This window comes from Calypte anna, chromosome 12, assembly GCF_003957555.1.
Source record: "Calypte anna isolate BGI_N300 chromosome 12, bCalAnn1_v1.p, whole genome shotgun sequence".
NCBI lineage: Eukaryota > Metazoa > Chordata > Aves > Apodiformes > Trochilidae > Calypte > Calypte anna.
Window position 1 is genome coordinate 4,294,300 of NC_044258.1, and position 18,845 is coordinate 4,313,144.

An 18,845-nucleotide genomic window follows, 5' to 3' on the forward strand; every position below is an offset into this window, starting at 1 on the left:
TGTTAAGCTGCTGAAGTAGAGGTCAAAGCTCTTTCCAGCGGGATTTCTGGAGTGCCACTTTCAACAGCTGAGGCCACTAAGTAACAGAGCTGTAAAGCCAAAGCTGAAAGAAAATAATTTGTTAAATCTTGCAAATTGGCTTGTGTCTAATTATTCAGTGCAGCACCTGAATATATAAATAAATAAATAGCTTTTGCTAAAAAAGCACAACACATTTATTTGGAAGACATACTGACTGGGGAAAGTTTGCTTTTAATAGCTGATCTATCTCAGGTGTATAACCACTACCTTGACTTTTTACACTCGAAATTCCTCTGAAGATACTGTTGCAAACATCTGTCTGCTAAATCATATGCATCCTCACAGCCATCGGGGCTACAACATATCAAAGGCTATATACAGCTTGGGAAAGCAATTTTACTCTTTAATTTCTTTCTCCAGTTCAATACACAGTGGTAACAGGTGCCTCCAGGACCCCCTCTCAGACTGGAAGACACAAACCAACAAGCACCACGGGTAGGAAATGAGAGGCAGTTTTTTTCTTTGAAGATAAGAAAACTGCAAATGGTAGCAAACCTAGAACAGCAGAAACTTCTTTGCTCTCGTGGAAGAGTCAACCTGCCAAGCTCACTACCACAAGGCACTGACCTTATCAGAATTTTCACAAGGTTTTGAACTTTCTTCTGGTTTTCACATTATCACAAGATGAAGTACAAATACCACAAAGTCTGGAAACACTTCACAATCTGACTTGTTACCTTTAACTGCCAGGTCTTAGGAAGATATTTTAACTGCAGCAAATAAAGCTCTTGGTTTATTTTTTGACTGGTGAATGATGTAATACCCTTAACTATTTTAACTAAGCATATTTGAGTCAAGCTGCAATTAGAAATCAGAATTATTTATTAAGATGACTGGTTTTTGTTAATAGGTGAACCAAGCTGTCAACAGGCTCACTGAATCTCAGCTGCTGAAATACATACTCAGGTGTCAGTCTAAGGATGTTACATGACTAATGAAGAGACCACAGGAATAGAAATACCTGTGATGTTAGTTAACTAAAGATAAGAATAATTAAGGGGAAAAGCAGAAACCCCGAGTTCTGCTATTAAAGGAAAAAAAAAATACTAGAATACATAGCACCTGAAGAAGGAGTGAAAACTATTGTGACTCCACATGGTGCACAACAGTGGTACTTATTCAGCCTGACTAATGGAGTTAAAGGCTTTCTCTCAGTTCTGTAAAAATAAGATGTATAAAACATGCCCGATAACGCTTATTGGGTCAGATTTAGCTCACCTTCAAATTTTAATAAGTGCATTCAGGTCAACACTTGTGGTAAAAATGGTGAAATATTTAAGATCTCAATTACATAAGAAAATTTGTGCCCAGAGAAAGTATTACTTGCACAGCATAAGAAAAAACACTTAAGGATATTTGGTCCAAAAGGGAATAAAGCAAATCATTCCAAAATTTGCAAAAACAAGGGTATCCATAACCACTTTTTATTTGATCTTTAACTTAAACAAAATCTTCATATACAAGATTAACCTGATGTGGGTTTTATTGGGGGAGGTGTGGGGATGTTTAAGAAACTGTCTAAAAAACCTCTGCACATAAAGCATTTCAAGTCAAACTGAGCTCCAGCCTGCTTTAAATCTTTTTAGGACAGAATCCATAGACCAAAATTTAAAGATTTTTATTTTTTCCCCCCGACATTTGTGGGATGAGAGCCAATCCTCCTGAGTCTGATGAGCACACCTTCCTCAGGTCTGCTCTGGTCTGGAAAAGTCAATGTGACTTCCACTAGGCAGCAAGTGTTTAAGGCCAAAGATTCAGGACTTCAACCTGCTTCACTTACAATCCACAACAGCACATAAACCAACACAGGGCACAATTAGACCTCATCTTCTGCAAGTGCTCCAACATTAGGTTATTCTTTGGTTTGATTCAGCCACTGACTAAGCCACGGGACTATGCAGACCCCTAGGCTTCTCTTCCAAATCCTTCCTTCTTTAAATAACTCCCTGACATCTGCATTCACTGGGGGCACTGATTTTGGTGCTCGAAGCTGCTTATCGCCTATAGTTAGCTGTAATGAGATCATGACTGCTCCCCACACGTGCTTAAGCTGCTTAGACAGTACTGTCAAAGGACATAGAGCAAACAGCCAGCCTCCTATCTTCTTGTGCCTTCCAAACATTTCTAAACTCCCTTTTTGAAAGGCTTGATGACACTCTGATGCCCAGAGTGAACGATGCTAAATCCAATTAATGATTACATGATATTTTGCATAAAACCCCTCTGTCAGTTTAAAAAAAAAAAAACAGGAAAATGCAACTTCAGGGGAGGGAGAAGGGAAATGTCACAGTAGAGTGTATTAACTATACAATAGTTCACCTTTAGATCAGCACTTAATTCAGCTGTGACAAAGAAAGAGGAGCATCCTTTGCAGAGAAGGCACATCTCTCCTCTCCCTGCCCCAGGAAGGTAGCTGTGGAGCTTAGCATTGTCAGTCATTACCTGCTGCACCTCAAACTAGCACAGACCACTAACTACCAGGTCAGGAGCATCCCCAGCAGAAAAGTGATCTGTGTGACAGCCACTGTTTGAACACCTGTCCTCTCAAGAAAACCAGGTCATTTGAGTCTGTTGGCAAACAAGTGCTTACACCACAGGTACTACTACTGAGTCATATCTTTGTTGATAAAGAACTGGAGGAAAACAGGTAAGCTTGACTTTCTTCCAAACTTAGAATAGCACAAAGTAATTCCTTTCAGCCTGGAAGACTGTCAAGACTGTCATCGTTCAGCAAACTAAACTCAGAATAGAAAGAAAAAAATACCATATGACAATGACAGAGTTGCAAAATCATAAGATAATACAGCTGCAATTCAGCCACCTAAATGGCCAGAACTGCTAGGGTGTAAGAGTTACTTTTCAGATCTTGAAAGCCTAGTTTTTATATAGAACTGACAAAAGTTTGATAGAAAGTTAAATATAAACCAGGACTGAGCTTTTTACTCTGTTGCAGTGCACTTACCTGGGCATTCCTGCAGTATCCTTCACAGATGAGAGCATACATCTTAAAAAGTGTAGCTACACATACTGACTCAAAGGATAAAAGTACCAAGTGAGAGGCAAAAATGCAAGGAGCTTATTTCTCTCTGCATGGTCTTTAAGGTGGCTGCATGTGTATTCTGGGCAAAACAGAAAAGTTACCTTACAGATGTCACCCAAGCTCTCTCTGTTGAGCAGTCACTGGAATATGGACCCAGCCTCTCACAATCAAGAGGTAGCAGGACACCAGCAGCAAGTCAGCCTGCAAGATGTTGTACTGAAATGAGTTAGCAAGCACTCAGTTAGCTTCTATTTAGATCTCTGTTTGCTCACCAGTTCAGAACATTTGAGAAGATACTTTCCCCTGAGTCTAGAACCAGAATTTGCAGTGAGTTCCTTCCAGGAAGCAGATGCTCTCACTCATTCCTCTGGGTTCTGACAGATGCCCTTTACCAAAGGTACCACTGAGGGGACCACTGTCCCCAGCTGCCTCCTCCACCCCTCAGCTGAAGATCACCCACCAGGTGGTGGAACAAAATAGGATGGGTGCCTGTTTTTCATCTGGCCTGGTTCACCAGACTGTGATGGGTATTAATGAAGAAAGGCTGAAGTGTACTAAACTGTGGCAGCTGAACAGACCCTAATATAAGAGATGTAGTGTTTGGCAAAGAAGCAGGACAGCTGGTGGAGAAGATAACGTTTCTCACTACAAAAGTTAAACCAGAGACAGTTTATCTATTGGAGCTCTTAACCACGTGTAGTAACATCCCACCAGGACAGGCACATTACATCTCATAACATTTTTTACTGATTTTATCAGATTTGGTTGACACAGATCTCCTACTAATATAATTACGGCAGCTATGCCTATGTTATTTTTGAACAGAAACAACTGCATCAATGTTAAATCCCATGGATTTAATTCTACAGATATAGAGGCACCCTATAATAGCAAAGCTTATTCCTTTACTCCCAGAGAAGAATATTAAACAATTGCTGTGAACAAAACTGACCACACACTGATGGGTGTTAAGCAAAACAAAAGAAAGCTTACAGAAGATTGCCTTTTATACTCAGTTAATGCCACTCAAAACACACATAGATGAGCCTACCAAAATAAATGAAGACAAATTACTTACACCTTAGTACTATCTGCAGGGCAATTTGCACAGATGGGGACTATACAAGAAGCACAGACACCCCAACATGCCAATTAAGAGAACTGCATTCACTAGAAAGTACATCTACCCAAAGAGTGCTCTGGGAAAGCCAAAAATAACAGCTGCTGCCACATCAGAGCTGCACCAGCACTGCGCACCCGCGACGCCTGCAAAACAGAAACTAAGCAGCCATGCACAAACACTTCCTCTTCCTCCCCCACCACCCCTACCACAGCAGCAACAAACCTGAGATTAAACACTCGCCAGCACCCTGCTCTGCATTCCTGTCACATCAGGAATTTCAAAAAGGGAGACTGTTGCTGTTCCTTCATACATCTGAAGGGTTCCTTCAGCAAAGTAATACAAATACTCAACGTGATTCTTACAGAGGTTTCCATTGCAAATTATTTTCTTCCACACCTTTCCTCTAGATCACCCATTTCAGAGCACACTAGGAACCCATTGTATTTACTAAGTTTGGGTTTGATATGCTCTTTCTCAAAGACTGAGAAGTCTTTCCTAGGCAAGTCCCATTTTATAAACAAGCAAGAACAGAGCCATGGCTCTCCCTGAGCTGCCCCCCACCCACCCACCCAGTGAGTCAAGTTCAGGACTGACAGTATGACACTGCCCAATGCAAGAAGAAACAAATCAGGCAGCATAATACTAACTACTAATACTAACTTCCAAGACTACAAATCCCAGCATCAACACCCAACTACGATGCATGTCTCAAACATTACAAGCTGATTCCTGGTGGGTAGAGTGGGGGAATCCAATAGCACCAGGTAAAGAGCCCAACAATAAGGTTTCTGTCCAACCTTATATGGCTGCAGCAGCTGCATTTCAAACACAGACGGAAGCCACATACCTCCTCTAGAGCTCAGGTTGGGAATATTCAACTTCAAACTGAGTCCCTGCATTTCTGATGTCGATGGAATCCAGGAGACAGAGTTCCACCCCATGCCCCCGTGTGCCAGTCAGAACTCACCAGATACACAACCTTTAGACAGAGAAAAATCAACTCAACACCAAAATCTAGAAAGAGTAGTGATGAAACCTCTTCACACCCACTGAACCAAAGAGCCCATGTCCTGTAAGCAGACGGTTTACAGACATCCCCCCCATACGCTTGTCTTCTCACACGAGTCAAGCTCAACAAGGTTGTGTTTTCAGAGTTAGAGAATTCTACACAAAATTAATAAGCTCCATATGTGAGGACGGGCAGGAGAGAACTAAAAAACCAGGCAGCTCAGAGGGGATGAGAACAGCATGCAACTGCATGATTAAGAAAAAATCATAATGCTCGTTCAGAAGCCTAATTATCTGATTAAGGGTGCAGGTCCTAGTTCAGCCTGGGCATTTTTTGACCTCTGAGTCCTTGCTGGTCTAACCTTGACTTCTCTCTACATGCAATGCAACACGGAGTAACTTGCAAGTCAGTTGACTTACAGAGTCTGGCATGAGAGGGGATTCCAAAACACATCTAATTTTGCTTTATAGAATATTTTTGTAAGATGGAAATGCTCAGTACTGTCTTCCTGATGACAAAATGGTACTGTTCACAAAAGTAGCAGGAAAGAAGCATGGACACTACATTTCAAATTATTTTAAAATACCTGTAAACATGCATTTAAAGGCTGTAATTTTATATGAGTAAATAAACACCACTTTTGTTCCACTGTTTCACAGTTTCAGTGCAAGTTACCCTGAACAAGAATAAGATTCCATTCCACCACCAATCTACCAGTGGTTCCTACCACTGCCCATGCACCAGTAAAATCATTTAAGCACCCACAAAGCTGGGGAGAAAAAAAAATAGCTTGTTTTCAGCTTGATCAGTTCCTAAGTCAGGAAACTAATTCCACCAGCCCAAAGACCCCAACAGGCACCAGTGACAGGGCAGCAAGAACCTCTAGCTGGTTGCTGTCTATACTTACATGAACTTAAAGAGCCTCTGAAACTACACACAGGAGGTGCCACAATCCAAAGTCCTAGTGACTGAAAGTCAATACTATAAACTGTTCCCTTCTCAACAGTTAACCACACTCACTTATTCTTTTTCTATGCAAGAAACATGCAAAAGTGCCACAAGGTGCCTACTGGAAACCCAGAGTAGAAACTAACCTAGGAAAGACACACACCCTATTCAAAAAGGGTCATAGGAGCATATGCAACTCTTTCCACCCCTGTGATCACAATTACTTGTGGTAATGACCTCATATATTGCACCTTCACCCTCAAGGTGCCAAGCATCACCTCCCCTGCTGTCCCAAAAATCCTTATTAGATAGGAAACAAAGGCAACCCCATGAAAAGGACATTTCAGATCGGTCAAACAGGATCTAATCAGGATGTCACAGGCTGTTCATCCAGACAACTGGAAGTAGTCATGTTAAAAAAGCTGGAGAGGGTAAGAAACACCCTCTAGTGCTATTAAAAGAAAAATGAGGACTAGGACAACTGACAAAGCAAGACAAAACATTGTGTGGTTGAAACAGCAACCGAATGTTATCTGGCTCTATACAGAGTTCACACTTAATCTTTTCAAAACATATGACCTTCCTGCCGGCTCCAGAACAAAGCACTTACCTTGGTGTGAAACTAACCCAGCCACAAAAAATATTTCTCAATCTCAGTAAGAAGGAGCTGTTTCACAGGATTAGGATGTCCCTAACAGGCCTATTTAAATTATAGGGACAACACCTTATCACTGATAAACCCAATTCTAAAACACTTCCAACCTCTTGATGAAATTTCTGTAAAAAGGAAATCAAAGTCTTAATTCAGTGATATGTAACAAGAATACAGTATTCTTCTCCATCAAAATTCCTACCATATACAGACAGGTGAGTATATCAGCTGCTGCTGACAATTCAGTCCAAAGACATTTGCACAAGGCATTACAGTACATTATTTTGCGAGACAACCTACCAACTAAGCTTACACAAATAGGCCTACTGACTACAGAAATACTACACTAAGGATGAAAAGAGACCCAAGTCCACACCATTCTGGCAGCATTCAGTGCTTCATTAACTAATCTTGGAGTTCAGCTTTGAAAGCTCTGAATACCAAGCTAAGCAAGGCAAACCTGAAGAGAGGAAAAGCAGATGGAGCAGAAACACAGCAAGACAAGCTGAAATGAGACAAACAGCACACAGTAAAACATATAGCTGGCAAGAAAAATCGGGGCCTTGCTGATTCAGTCTTAAGATGGAGGGGCATCAGTTTAAACTCAAAGTAGCTGAAAACCAAACAGGAGTCAGTACCACCTCTCCTCAGCCCAGTCCTACTTGGAAATCCTGGGGAAGGTGTCTGGTTATGGTCCAGGTCTGCAGACCCAGGGGCACATCTGCCTCCAGAGACTGCCAGGCATCTTCCAGTAACCACTGGGGCAGACCACATCCCCTGCTCCGCAGAGGTGGCCGTAGGTGGGACACAGGAAGGGCCCCCAACCTCACCAGCTTCCTCACCATGTTGGCATCATGTTACCACCGTGGCTCGCCGAATTCCTTCCTGCGCGCTGCTCCTGTGGAAGGGAAGGGCACAAAGGGAGGGGACGCTCAATCTGCTGTCCGGGCAGGGCTCCCTGCAGGGACACGCTGCTGCCCAGGGGGCTGCTGCTGCCCAGCACCCTCCCCACTCCGGGGAACTGCCCCCCTGACCCAGCTGTGCCCCTGACGGGCCTCACAAGGGAAAGCACCGGGGTCTGACCCCATACCCCCCACACACACATCCCAAACACGAGGAGGCGCCCGGGTCCTCCCATCCCCTCCTCACGGGACCGCGCTTCCCCTCCTCCCCCCCTCCCCTCGCCCGTCCCTGCCCCCCCTCACAGCACGGAGCTCGGTCCCCTCCCTCTTCACGGGGCCGCCCCAGGCTCGCTTCCCACTCAGTGAGACCGCGCTGGGCTCTCCCCTCTCCCATCCCCCTCACGGGGCCGCACCCGGTTCTCCCCTTCCTCCCCCCACGACAGTGCGCCCGGCTCTCGCTCCCTCCCCTCAAGGCAGAATGCCCGGCTCAACTCTCCCAACCCTCAGCTCGCTCCTGGCGCTCGCCCGCTGCGGCTCACCGGAGCCGTCCCTGCCTGCCCAGCCCAGGGCTGGCGACACCGACCCCCGCACCACCGCCGCCCGCTCCCGGCCGTTCGAATCAACAACAAGATGGCGGCGGCCGAGGGGGCGGAGCCCCGATGCTGGCCGTCATAGCAACCGCGCCGTCCAAGACCCGCCCAGCCGCCTCTTTCGCCAATAAAACGCCGAGACCCACCCTCCTGGGGCACTCGGAAAATTCTGATAGGTCAATGCCGCCGTCACTCAAGCGCAAGGCAGCCCCGCCCCTTTCCGTGCTCGGACTGCCTCCGGATGGCCGCGCACGTTAGGCACACGTGACGCCCCACTCTGCCCCGCCCCTCGGAGGGCTGAACTGTCTCATTGGCTGTTGCCGCGGAGCGCTCGGCCAATGGGCGCGGGCGGCGGGTCCTGGCGGCCGTGTGAGGCGGGGCCTGGCGAGGCTGGCGCTGCGCTCCCCCGGGCTGGGGATGGGTCCGGTCCGGCCCAGCCCAGCCCAGAGCAGCCCACCCCACCCCACCCCACCCCATCCCATCCCATCCCATCCCATCCCATCCCATCCCATCCCATCCCATCCCATCCCATCCCATCCCATCCCATCCCATCCCATCCCATCCCATCCCATCCCATCATAACCGTCTTCCCCGGGGCCTCGGACGAGTGCGGTAGCCTCGCTTGGTGCGGTGCATCCTGCGGAGGTGGTTGAATTCAACCCAGCTCCGCCCGCCGAGGCTGGGCCCTGCGAAGCAGCGAGTAGCCCGTGTTCGCACACCGATCCGGTGCAATAATGTTTTAATCTGCGGTTCCTGTGAGCTCCCGGGACCCCCGGGCAGTCATTCGGGTGACCGGCTTGGCCGTGAAATTTCCTGGCTGGCTCCTGCCCTCCTCTTCGCTCCATCCAGCTTCCCTCTCCGTCTCCCTCCGCTCCCTCCCCCGGGAGCTGCCGGGACTTGGCGCGCTCCTTTGAAATTCACGCACTCGGTTTCCTACCCCCCCGGCGCCGAGCTGACTCCTCCACCTCCTCCCGCCCTTTCGCTAGGCCCTGCCCGCTTCCCCAGCACAACCGCACCCGTTCATTCGTTTTTTCTCCCTATTAAGAACCCCGGCTCCTCTGCTGGCCCCTCCGCTTGAGCCAGGACATGCTGGAGCGAGGGACATGGGACAAGGGGCAAAAGCTTCTCAAAATCACCAGTGATTGAGTTTTCTCGCCCTATCTGACCTTCTCTGCGGAGAACAGTCCCGGCTGGGTTGCATCCAGAGGCTACGGAGAAGCTGCCGTGGCCGGAGCAGATCCTGCCAAAGCCATCGCTACATTTGAGGTGTCAACCGCAGCCTGGGGCTGGTGCTGCCATAACAGCCATCCTGGTCCCGGGCTGTGTCACCCATGTCCCTAACGAGATGGCGCTAGTGACTGCCACAGGAGGACAGTCACCGGCGGGACCGCTCGGCCACGGCACTCCCCACAACACTCCGGGCAGCGAGTGCAATCTCTGCCATCATTTATTGGCTCTGCCTGGCCGCGGTGGGTCAGGGGCTGCCTGTGCCCTGTGGGCAGCGAATTCATACCCAGAAAAGGGATCCCCTCCTCCTTCTCCCACCTGCCAGCGCCTGGTGCTCTACCCAGCGCAGCACGTGGGAACTGAGGGTCACCGGGAGTCCCTTGGAAGGTGAAACTACTCAGATCCATCGCCGTGCCCCGGTCACGCTGTTGAACAGATAGTCCCTGCCGGTGCCTGATGTGGGAGGTAGCACTCAGTCCTGTGGCCGCTGCCCCAGGTGTTGATACCTGGTGACCACCTCTCCCGTTCCCGAGACCCCACTGCCCCAAGGGATACAGCCCGAGGCTGCTGGGGACATAGGAGAAAGCACTCACAGGGGTCCTGGGCACAGCCGTCAAACTGACCCTGTGCAGACGAGAGACCAGAGAAGGGTGCTGAGCGCCTGCCTGCACGCCCAGCATGGCACCCACCCTAGCCACCATGCCAGACGCTTACCAGGCTGCCAGTGTGGGGACGGCCTTGCTCCTCCTCATCACCCCTCTGCTCCACCACATCCCAGGGGCTGCGGGGGGAGTAAGAGGAGGCCACACTGTCAGTGACGGCCCCCAGCCTCGCCCTCGAGGGCTGCTGCTGGGAGCAGGTCACAAGCCAGGCTCTGCACTGCCGGCTGTGCTCACCAAACCCATCGCTCTGACTGATTTCCACCTACCTGGTCATCCCCTTACCCAGCCTGTGTGTCTCTGGCATGGTCACGGGTGCCAAAAGGGACAAGAACCACGCAAGCCGGTCTGCCAGCACGCCTGCTGGTTTCCCTGCATGACTCTGTACCGTTGTGGCACTCGGTGTGCTCAGCATCCTGCTATGCTGGGGTAGCTGCAGCCTGGGAACCCCCCTACTGCTGGGGGGCTGAGCCCAGGTCGTCTCCCTCTCATGGTCACTAACTACAGCACCAGGTCTCCAGTCTCACCAATGAACCTGGATCCAGCTCCGCATCAGCCTGGGGCAGTTACAGAGCTGGAGGCGGCTGCTGCCTTTCCCGCAGGCTCGCACGCCTGCTCCTCGCCATGCAGACGCCCGGCGCAGGCAGGGCTGGCTCCAGCGCTTCCTCGGGCTGTCCCCTCGCCACCTCTCACCCTTGGATCATCCTCCCAGGGGCGTGTGCAGCCTGCTCACCTCCTCCGTGGGTGCCTTCTCTGGCAAATTTGGGCTGCCAGGCAGCAGCAGCAACACCGTGCCATCCCACTTCACCCACCCCAGCCTTCCACCAACACGGCTGTCCCTCGGCCAAACTACCATCTCTGCAGCCACGGTTCCTATCAGTGCTGCACCCTCACCCTGGGACAGAACCACAGTCAAACATGGGATACATTAAACCTCCCCACACGTACTGCATCCCCCTAACTGCTTGCAAGGATGCTACAGAAGCCTGTGCCAATGTGTGTGCCGACCCCTTGCCACTGCCCCGGCCACACAGCACCCACCTCTTGCCCAGGACTAGCTTGCCAGGGTCTCGGTTGCTGCAGGAGGAGCAGAAGGCAGCCATGAGCCCCTGGCCTTGCTCACTGTGCTGTGCTGTGTCATACCATGCTGTGCCATGCCATGGGGCTGGGGCTCACCTGTGCAGCAGGCTTCGGGCCACACAGCCCAGGATGGCCAGCAGCAGGGCAGCAGAGATGGTCAGCACGGCCACAAACCAGGCTGGGGGGTGCCATGCCACCTCTGTCCTGGTGACCACCAGTGGCTCCTTCTGCAGGGTCTGCAGAGGTTGGAGGTGAGGGGGCAGGTGGGGATAGGGGCTCTGCCAGACCTCAGAGCATCCTGACCAGCAGGCTTTGCTCACCGTGTGCTGGGTGGTGGTGCTGGATGGCACTGGGGTGCTCCGCGGGGTGACATGCACCACCAATGCCACAACAGTGCTGCGGTGAGGGACACTAGGGTGGCCCCACACCTCCACCAGCAGCACAAAAGTGCGGGGCTCAGCCAGGTCATCAGGGAGGTAGAGGAGTGTGTTCCCTTCCAGCTGAAAGCGACCTTCCTCATTGCCTGGACGAGAGTCTGCTCAGTACCACATGGTGCTGAGGGGCTTGTGCTGTGTGTTGGCAGCTCCTCACCTCCAGCAATGGTGTATGTTAGCATGGTGCCCTGGCACACCAGGCGAGTGACAGTCTGGCGGCCACCCGCCCCACTTGTGATCTGCAACTCCTGCACCTCAGGGGTACACACTGGCGCCTGGTCCAGCACAGCCTGCCAGGATCAGGGGAGGTTGTATGGCACCCACTGTGCTCACACCCACCATGGTTCACCCACCAGCCCTCCACCCGCACCTGCAGGCTCACAGTCACATTGCACAGGCAGCTCCAGCGCTTTGCTGGGTTCAGGTCATTGTGGGTGTCTGTCAGCCTCACCGTCAGCCTGTATCTTTTCTGCCGCTGGGCGTCCAGGGGTCCCACCACGTGGATCTCACCTGTGGAGTGGCAGAAGCTGCTGGGTACCCATGGGTGCTGCAGGGGCTGGGGAGGGGCTGAGCACTTACCAGTGCGTGTGTCGATGGAGAAGGGCTGCGCGGGGCTGGTTCCACCCTCCAGGCTGTACTCCAGGCTGTTCCGTGGGTAGTCACGGTCAGTGCCAGCCACACGTCCCACAGCGCTGCCGAAAGTCGCTGTCTCTGGCACGGTGAAGGTGGCACTCCTGGGGCAGGCCGGTGTGAATTCATTGACAGGCGTCACTGTCACAAGCACGGGCACACGGGCTGTGTGGCAAAGGGTGGCTTAGCCATGCTGGCACCACAACCACGCATCCTGCATTGGGGTGGGCACGCTCCCCCTGGGCAGGCTGGAGGACATGAACACAGTGGCACCACCCTTGGGGGGAGCATTTCTGGGACAGGAGGGGAGAAACCTTTCCCCGGTGATCTGCTGGTTTTGGGGTTGGGAGGGGGCTTTTTCCACCTCCACCAGCCTGTGACCCGCCCCATTGCAAACTTCTCCTGCAGGGACAAGGGCACTCACTGCTCCGTAGGGGTTGCCCTCCTGCTGTCACCACAATGGTGGCTGTGAGCTGGAAGCCCACAGGGTCTGCAGCTTCTGAGTCACAATCCAGGGTGGTATTAACCTGCCGAGCCGGGGTGGGGGTGTGTCAGGCAGAGAAGAGGTGTCCCTCAAAGCCAGGGTGTCCCCCAGACTTGCAATGTCAGGGAAGCCAGAGGGAGAAAGGGGTGTGGGGGGGGAATCAGGCAGGCCTGGGAGGCAAAGAGCCTCAGAGTCCCCCAATGTGGCAGCAGGAGTCAGAGGGTCCCCACTGTCCCACTGGGCTCCCCTAGGTCCAGGATGCCACCCACGGCCCTGATCACCTGCAGCCTTGGCCCCTCCATGCAGAAACGAGAGCGGAAGGCCAGGGGCCCCTCAAGGGCATAGCGCAGGTCCCCGTCAGCACCAATGGGGTCAGTACACATCAGTGTCTCCAGGGTGCTTCCAGGGGACACTGTCTCGGGCACCTGGGACCTGTGGTGGGGAGACCAGAGGATCGGCTCCCATCCCTCATGTCCTGGGTATGGCAGAGCATTCCTGCACCCCACATTTCCCCTGAGCCATACACAGAGATAGCAGGGACACAGCTGGGTGCCTGCCAGTTGGTGCTATTCACAATGACATTGACGATGGCAGTGGCATAGTTATCAGGGCACTGGACACTGAAAGCCTGGACACGGAGCTGTGCGTTGGCCACCTCCAACTGGCGGATGTTGCGGATCTTACCTGTCCCTGCAGGAGAAGACACAGCCTGATGCTGGGCACAGGGACAGGGTGGCCCTGGGGACCCTTGCCACGCCACTCACTCTCATCAATGGTGAAGAGTGCAGGTGACACAGGAGTGAGGATGGCATAGCGGACATTTTCACCTGTGGCCTGGACCTGTGTGATGACCTCCAAGGGGCTGGTGCCCTCTGACACATACACATTCTGCTGTGGCTCACTGAAGGCAAGGCAGGCAGCATGGTGTGACCTGGTGCCACCAGCACTCCTTACCCTACCCGGCCACACTCACAGGAAAGTGACATTGGGACAGCGCGATGGCAGCACTTCCACCCACACAGCCCCGCTGCAGTTATGACTGTGATGATCCGTCACCTCGATCCCCAGCTTGAACCTCTGTGGAGCAGCACTGGGGGTGGCCATGGGACAGCCCCAAGTCCAGGGACAGACAGGATGGGGACTGGGGTGGTGTTGGAGACAGGGACAGGGATGGGGTGAGAATAGTAATGGGGACAGGATGGGACAGGACCAGGGACAGAGACAGGAAAGGGAAGAGAGACAGGGATGAGACAGGGGTATGGAGTAGGAAGAGTGGTGGGAATAGAGGAGATGGAAATGAGAATTAGATGCAGACTGGAATGGGGATGGGAATAGAGACAGGAATGAAGACTGGGACAGGACTCAAGATGCAGAAGGGGATGGAGTCGACGGTAAGGAAAAGGCTGGAACACTGTTGGAGCCAGGAGTACCCAGGTGCCTGATGGGAGGAGCACGATGTGCAAACTACAGGCAGTGCGAGAGAGCGTCAAAGCCCAGGTGGTCTGAGAGGTGGCTGTGACAATCCAAGGACACCACTACCCACCTGGGTTCTCTTGATGGGGCCAAAGCCGTTGTCAGGTACCAGTACCAGGCCCCAGCGGGTAAGTGTAAGTGGCGTATCATGGTTTTGGAGCCTGAACTGCAGAGTGACAGGCAGGGGGAGCAGGTTGGGAGCCCCTATCCCCCCTCCCCCCTAAGCCCGGCGTCCTGCCAACCCCAGAGCTAATGGGGGCTGCGGGACCCAGGGACAGATACTCACTGTCAGCTCGCCAAGTGACCCTGGCAGCACGCGGTACAGGGGGGTCCGGGGTGCCACATCTGCTGACACCTGTACCACAGCTCCCTCTGGGCACAGCACAACTATGGAAGCTCAGGCCCATTGGCACCTGTGGCTGCCACCACCCTACACACACAGCCCCCTGGCTCCTACCCATGCTGGCGAAGGGGGTGTCACAGTGCAGCGCCTGCCCTGGTTTCACCTGGACAAATAACTGCTCTTCCACTTCCTCCTCACCAGGACAGGCAGCCCACAAGGTCAGGGTGTACTGATTTGCCTGGTAGGCATCAAGCTCTGCACCCGCACGTAGTGTCACCTGCCACAGGGACAAAGTGCTCAGCAGCATGCCAGTGGGCTACATCCCCGCTCCTCATCCCCCAGCCGCACCTCTGTCTGAAACGTGGTGGCAGACATAGCGCTGATGGCAATGGGGTTGAAGGGGTGTCCGGGCTCCATACTGTGCAGGGTGACATTGGGGCTGCCACTTGCATTGCTGCAGGACACAGTCACCTTGGCCACAAGGGTGCCTGGCACCGAGTCCTCACTCAGGGTTACCACACGTGGCGTGTCAAGCAGGACTGGTGGGAGACCCCAGGATCTGGCCTCACCTCCAGGCAGTGCCACCCATGGCTTGCCAAGCGGTGCTCAAGGAGCCCTCTGCTCCTGCACTCAGGCACCCATGCAGGCACAGGTGTCCCTGCCAAGTGCAGCAGGGTCCAGAGCACTTGGCTCTTACCTGTTGCTCTGATGAAAGTCCCTGCAAAGAGGAGAGTGTCACCCCAGCCTGCCAGGTGTGCCCCAGAATTGGCCTGGGGAGGCTCCAGAGACACCCTCATCATGGTCCAGAGATGCCCCAGTGGTGTCTGGATATGACCCAGTACTTCCCCAGCAATGCACTGAGGACACCCTGGCAATGCCCTGGCCATGTGTCAGTTATGTCCCCTTCTGAACCTGCAGCTGACAGCCCCTCGGCTCATTCCTGGAGCCAGCCCCAGGCACATGGGAGCAGCAGAGGGACCTGTGCCCTGTCCCCCTCCTTTTGGTCCCCCCCATCCAGTGCCTGGCAAAGGGTGCCCCTGACCCTGGGGAGCCTCCAGCACTTACCTGGGGCATGGAGACCGAGGAGGAGGAGGAGAAGAAAGGAGAGGTGTCCGTGCATGCCCATGGCTCTCTGGCTGTTTGGGACAAGCTGGAGCCCGTTGCCACGGGTGCAGGGCACCACCCCGGACCAGCGTCACGCCAGACACCCGTGGCTGCTAGCCCGGCCCCAGGGCAGAGACAAGGTCATGGTCGGGTGCCCCCAGTCCCACACCCTCCTCTCTCAGCCCCACGCCGTGCCTGGCTGGTGTGGGACAGGGGGGCAGCAATACTCCATCAGGTGTTGCCAGCACATCGTGCTGCCCTGCCATGTGGCACGCTCGGGAACCGGGAAAATTAGCTGGGAGGTAATTTTTTACCATGTTCTCCTTCATTTGCAAACCAGAGCTGCTTCTCCTGGAACTCCTATTAAGCGTTATTAGCTCTCAATTAATAAGGGCTGGCGGAGAACGGCCCCTGTGGCGGGGATCACCCATCCCTCCTCCAGTGCTCAGACCTCCGCTGGCCGCCTCTCCGCCGAGTCCTCCCGGCCCCGGGACCCCCGGTTCCCGCGAGGCTAGGGTACTGCCCACCGAGACACTCGGTCCTACTCCCCACGGCGGTGCCCAGCCCCGCTGTGTCCGCAGCCGGGTGTTGGCGGGCGCGGGGCCCCGGGGCGGCGGGGCGGGGCCCCGGGCGGCGGTGCCGGTGCCGGTGAGGGCCGGGCTCACGTTACGGCGGCCCCATTGGCCACGGCGGGGCAGGGCGGGGCCGCCCGGGCAGCAACGGGAGGCGGTGGGCACAGCCGGGCGTTGCGCTGCTGCTCCGCCACCGGCACCGGCGGGACCGGCAGCGGGGCCGGCAGCTGGGCCGGGTATGCACGGCCCCCGCCTGCACGCCTGCCCGGGACAGCTCGGCGCGGACCGGGTGAGTGTCTCCGCGGGCACCGTGAGGGGATGGGGTCACCCTGCCCGCGCCGTCCTGGCATTGCCGTGATGTCAAAGCGGTGCCAGTGACATCACCGCGATGACATCACGCGCAGGGCTAAGGCAGCGCGGGGGACACGGGTGGCGGTGGGGACACTGGTGCCGCTGGGGACACGGGTGGCCATGGGACGCGGGTGCCTTGCCATCAGTGTGCCATCGGCATCGCCACCCTCGATGTGGCGTCGCGCGCCTGGGCTGCCCCGAGGGGTCCGGCGGTGACAGACAGGGTGGCCCAGCCGGCTTCCCCGGGTCTGCCGCACGCCTGCCCCGCTCGCCATAGCCAGCTGCGCCGAACTCCCCGGCCAGCGGCGGGCGGGACGGGACAGCTCGGGGCAGCGGCACGTCGCCAGCAGGGCTGGCTGAAGGGGTCCCAGCCGGTGGGGAGAGGACGGGGACCGTGATAAGAACGGGGACAAGGTGCTGCCGGGCTAGAAGTTCCATAGGGGACAGCCGGAGGGGGCTGGTGTACGAGGACGGGGAGCGATCCCCCTTACTCGATCCGCTTCCCGCAGCTCGGCGCGGAAAGGAAAGAGGACGGAACACCCTGCTTTTAGGGTCAGACAATAGGAATTCAAGAGCGAGGAGCGGCCCGGCTGCGGGAACCAGCCGCCCCTTCCCGCTCCCCTCAGCCCCAGCCCCCCACTCTCCGTCCCAGCGCTTTGGGGGGGCCCCGGCCCAGAGCACAGGCCTGGCTGCGCCCTGACGTCACCCAGGGTGGCCCCGGCTGGAGGGCACAGAGTGGGTGGGTTGGGTGGCCCTGCCAGCGCGTAGGGGGAGCGCCCCACCCCAGCACCCCTGGGTGCCTTGGGGCTGCAGCTGGCGCCGTGCCACTCTGCGGGGTCCCCCCGTCGGGGCGTCCCGGCTGCCATCCCAAGAGGGTGGGGGTGGGCGGGAGGTTAGGGGGGTATTGGGGCGCCCAGATCCTACGTGCCGTGATCTTGTGTCATTTCCCGCAGGCACGGCCGGGGCTGGGTGCCTGCTTGCTCACCCGACATGCCGCTGCACGCCGGCCGGCTTCGCGCCGGAGCCGCGGGAAAGCGGGGCCTGGGGCTGCAGGCAAGCCGGGACCTGCGGCCCGCTCCCCGCTGCACGCCCGGCCCTGCAAGCGGAGCCCCCCCGAGCCGGGGCTTTGGGGGCATGGAGTGCCAGGGGGTGGTGGGATGGGGGGCGCGGTGCGAGCTGGGGGAAGCGGGAACGCCCGCTCTGACCTGCCCTTTGCCCGCAGCAGTCCCGGCGGGAGGCGGGGGCGACGCCGCGGGAGCACATGCCCGGCACACGGCAGGCACCGCAGCACCCCGCCGGTGCTCCGGGGTCGGCCCCTCGTCTCCCGCGCCCCGGGTCGGCGGCGGACTCGGCCTGCAGCCTGGAACCGGGGGGCGAGGAGGAGGAAGTGGGGGGCCTGGCAGCCCGCTCGCCCCCAGCCAGCGAGCGCAGCCTGGAGTTCGACTCGGGGTACTCGGAGGCGTCGGGGGGCACATGGCGGGAGGACGAAGTGCCCGTACGGCGCCGGCACCCACCGCCCTGCCAGAGGGCACACCGGCTTTCCGCCGGCCCCGCTGCCCCGTCGCCCGCTCCCGCCCGCCGCATACGCCCCAAATCCACCTCGGACGCCTGCCTGGAGCAGTGGCGGGTGCTGGAGCCAGCTGACACGCAGGACTGGACCGTGGCATTGCTGTCACAGAGCCGGAACCGGCAGCCCCTGGTCTTGGGTGACAACTGCTTCGCCGACCTGGTGGAGAATTGGATGGACCTGCCCGAGGTGGGCACGGAACCCCGGCGCCGAAATCCCGCCGAGCCGTCCCGCCGGCTGGCCAAGCCCCCCGCCTTCCTCCTCAGCCTCTCGGGCAACGTACGCCGTAAACTGGCCAACATGGCCCGACCCCGGGGTGGCGAGGGTGCGCGACCGGGGGGTCGCGAAGCCACCAAGCGTTTTTCCTGCCCACTAGGGCTGGGGGGGCAGCCCAAGGGCGCCTGCTTCCACCAGTCCCATAGCAACATCGCCCAGCTGGCTACGGACTTCCACCGCTTCACTGCTCTCATGAACAGCCGCAGCCGCCAGCCCATCATCTGCAACGATGTTATCGGTTACATTTAGCCCTGCCCGCACCCTCCTCCGCTGTAAATAAACCCCCCTTTTGTACGGTTT

At 55.6% G+C, this 18,845-nt stretch overlaps 3 protein-coding genes across 10 annotated transcripts in view; 1 reads left to right on the forward strand and 2 right to left on the reverse strand.

Moving 5' to 3' along the window:
- The window catches only part of IP6K1 (inositol hexakisphosphate kinase 1), a 36,519-nt gene extending 28,124 nt beyond the window's left edge, over positions 1-8,395 (reverse strand). The window contains exons 1-5 of one of the 8 annotated variants that reach the window (XM_030458572.1): positions 8,339-8,395; positions 7,696-7,751; positions 7,147-7,149; positions 5,092-5,223; positions 3,223-3,322 (exon numbers count right to left, since the gene is read on the reverse strand). The gene's annotated coding sequence lies outside the window, so the exon portion shown is untranslated. Of the gene's footprint in view, positions 1-3,222; positions 3,323-5,091; positions 5,224-7,146; positions 7,150-7,515; positions 7,660-7,695; positions 7,752-8,294 lie in introns of those variants that run through there. The other 7 variants (XM_030458571.1, XM_030458574.1, XM_030458577.1 and 4 more) reach the window with 7 other exon arrangements.
- Positions 8,396-9,842: 1,447 nt separating this feature from the next.
- CDHR4 (cadherin related family member 4) lies at positions 9,843-15,801 on the reverse strand. The gene is made up of 20 exons (XM_030458626.1): positions 15,741-15,801; positions 15,373-15,393; positions 15,024-15,214; positions 14,790-14,952; positions 14,619-14,704; positions 14,403-14,498; positions 13,833-13,936; positions 13,624-13,760; positions 13,384-13,549; positions 13,141-13,291; positions 12,800-12,902; positions 12,325-12,540; positions 12,116-12,255; positions 11,903-12,035; positions 11,632-11,834; positions 11,408-11,547; positions 11,273-11,308; positions 10,287-10,353; positions 10,166-10,196; positions 9,843-10,025 (listed from the first exon to the last, which is right to left on the reverse strand). The coding sequence occupies exons 1-20, from the start codon at positions 15,799-15,801 to the stop codon at positions 9,970-9,972; spliced, it is 2,301 nt and encodes a 766-aa protein (XP_030314486.1). The 3' UTR covers positions 9,843-9,969.
- On the forward strand, positions 15,800-18,838 carry INKA1 (inka box actin regulator 1). The gene is made up of 3 exons (XM_030458627.1): positions 15,800-15,981; positions 16,172-16,640; positions 17,925-18,838. Exons 1-3 carry the CDS (start codon positions 15,800-15,802, stop codon positions 18,792-18,794), a joined length of 1,521 nt encoding a protein of 506 aa, XP_030314487.1. The 3' UTR covers positions 18,795-18,838.
- Positions 18,839-18,845: the final 7 nt, after the last annotated feature.

Bases quoted from the DNA above. Each gene is read 5' to 3' on its own strand.
- INKA1 (XM_030458627.1), top strand. From the start codon at position 15,800: ATGGCTCTCTGGCTGTTTGGGACAAGCTGGAGCCCGTTGCCACGGGTG. The intron at 15,982-16,171 runs GTGTGGGACAGG...TCAATTAATAAG, and splicing joins CCCCACGCCGTGCCTGGCTG to GGCTGGCGGAGAACGGCCCC. The intron at 16,641-17,924 runs GTGAGTGTCTCC...CTTTGCCCGCAG, and splicing joins GACAGCTCGGCGCGGACCGG to CAGTCCCGGCGGGAGGCGGG.
- CDHR4 (XM_030458626.1), bottom strand. From the start codon at position 15,801: ATGGGCATGCACGGACACCTCTCCTTTCTTCTCCTCCTCCTCCTCGGT. The intron at 12,036-12,115 runs GTGCGGGTGGAG...TGATCCTGGCAG, and splicing joins ATGTGACTGTGAGCCTGCAG to GCTGTGCTGGACCAGGCGCC. The intron at 10,197-10,286 runs GTAAGCGTCTGG...TCGTCTGCACAG, and splicing joins GTCCCCACACTGGCAGCCTG to GGTCAGTTTGACGGCTGTGC.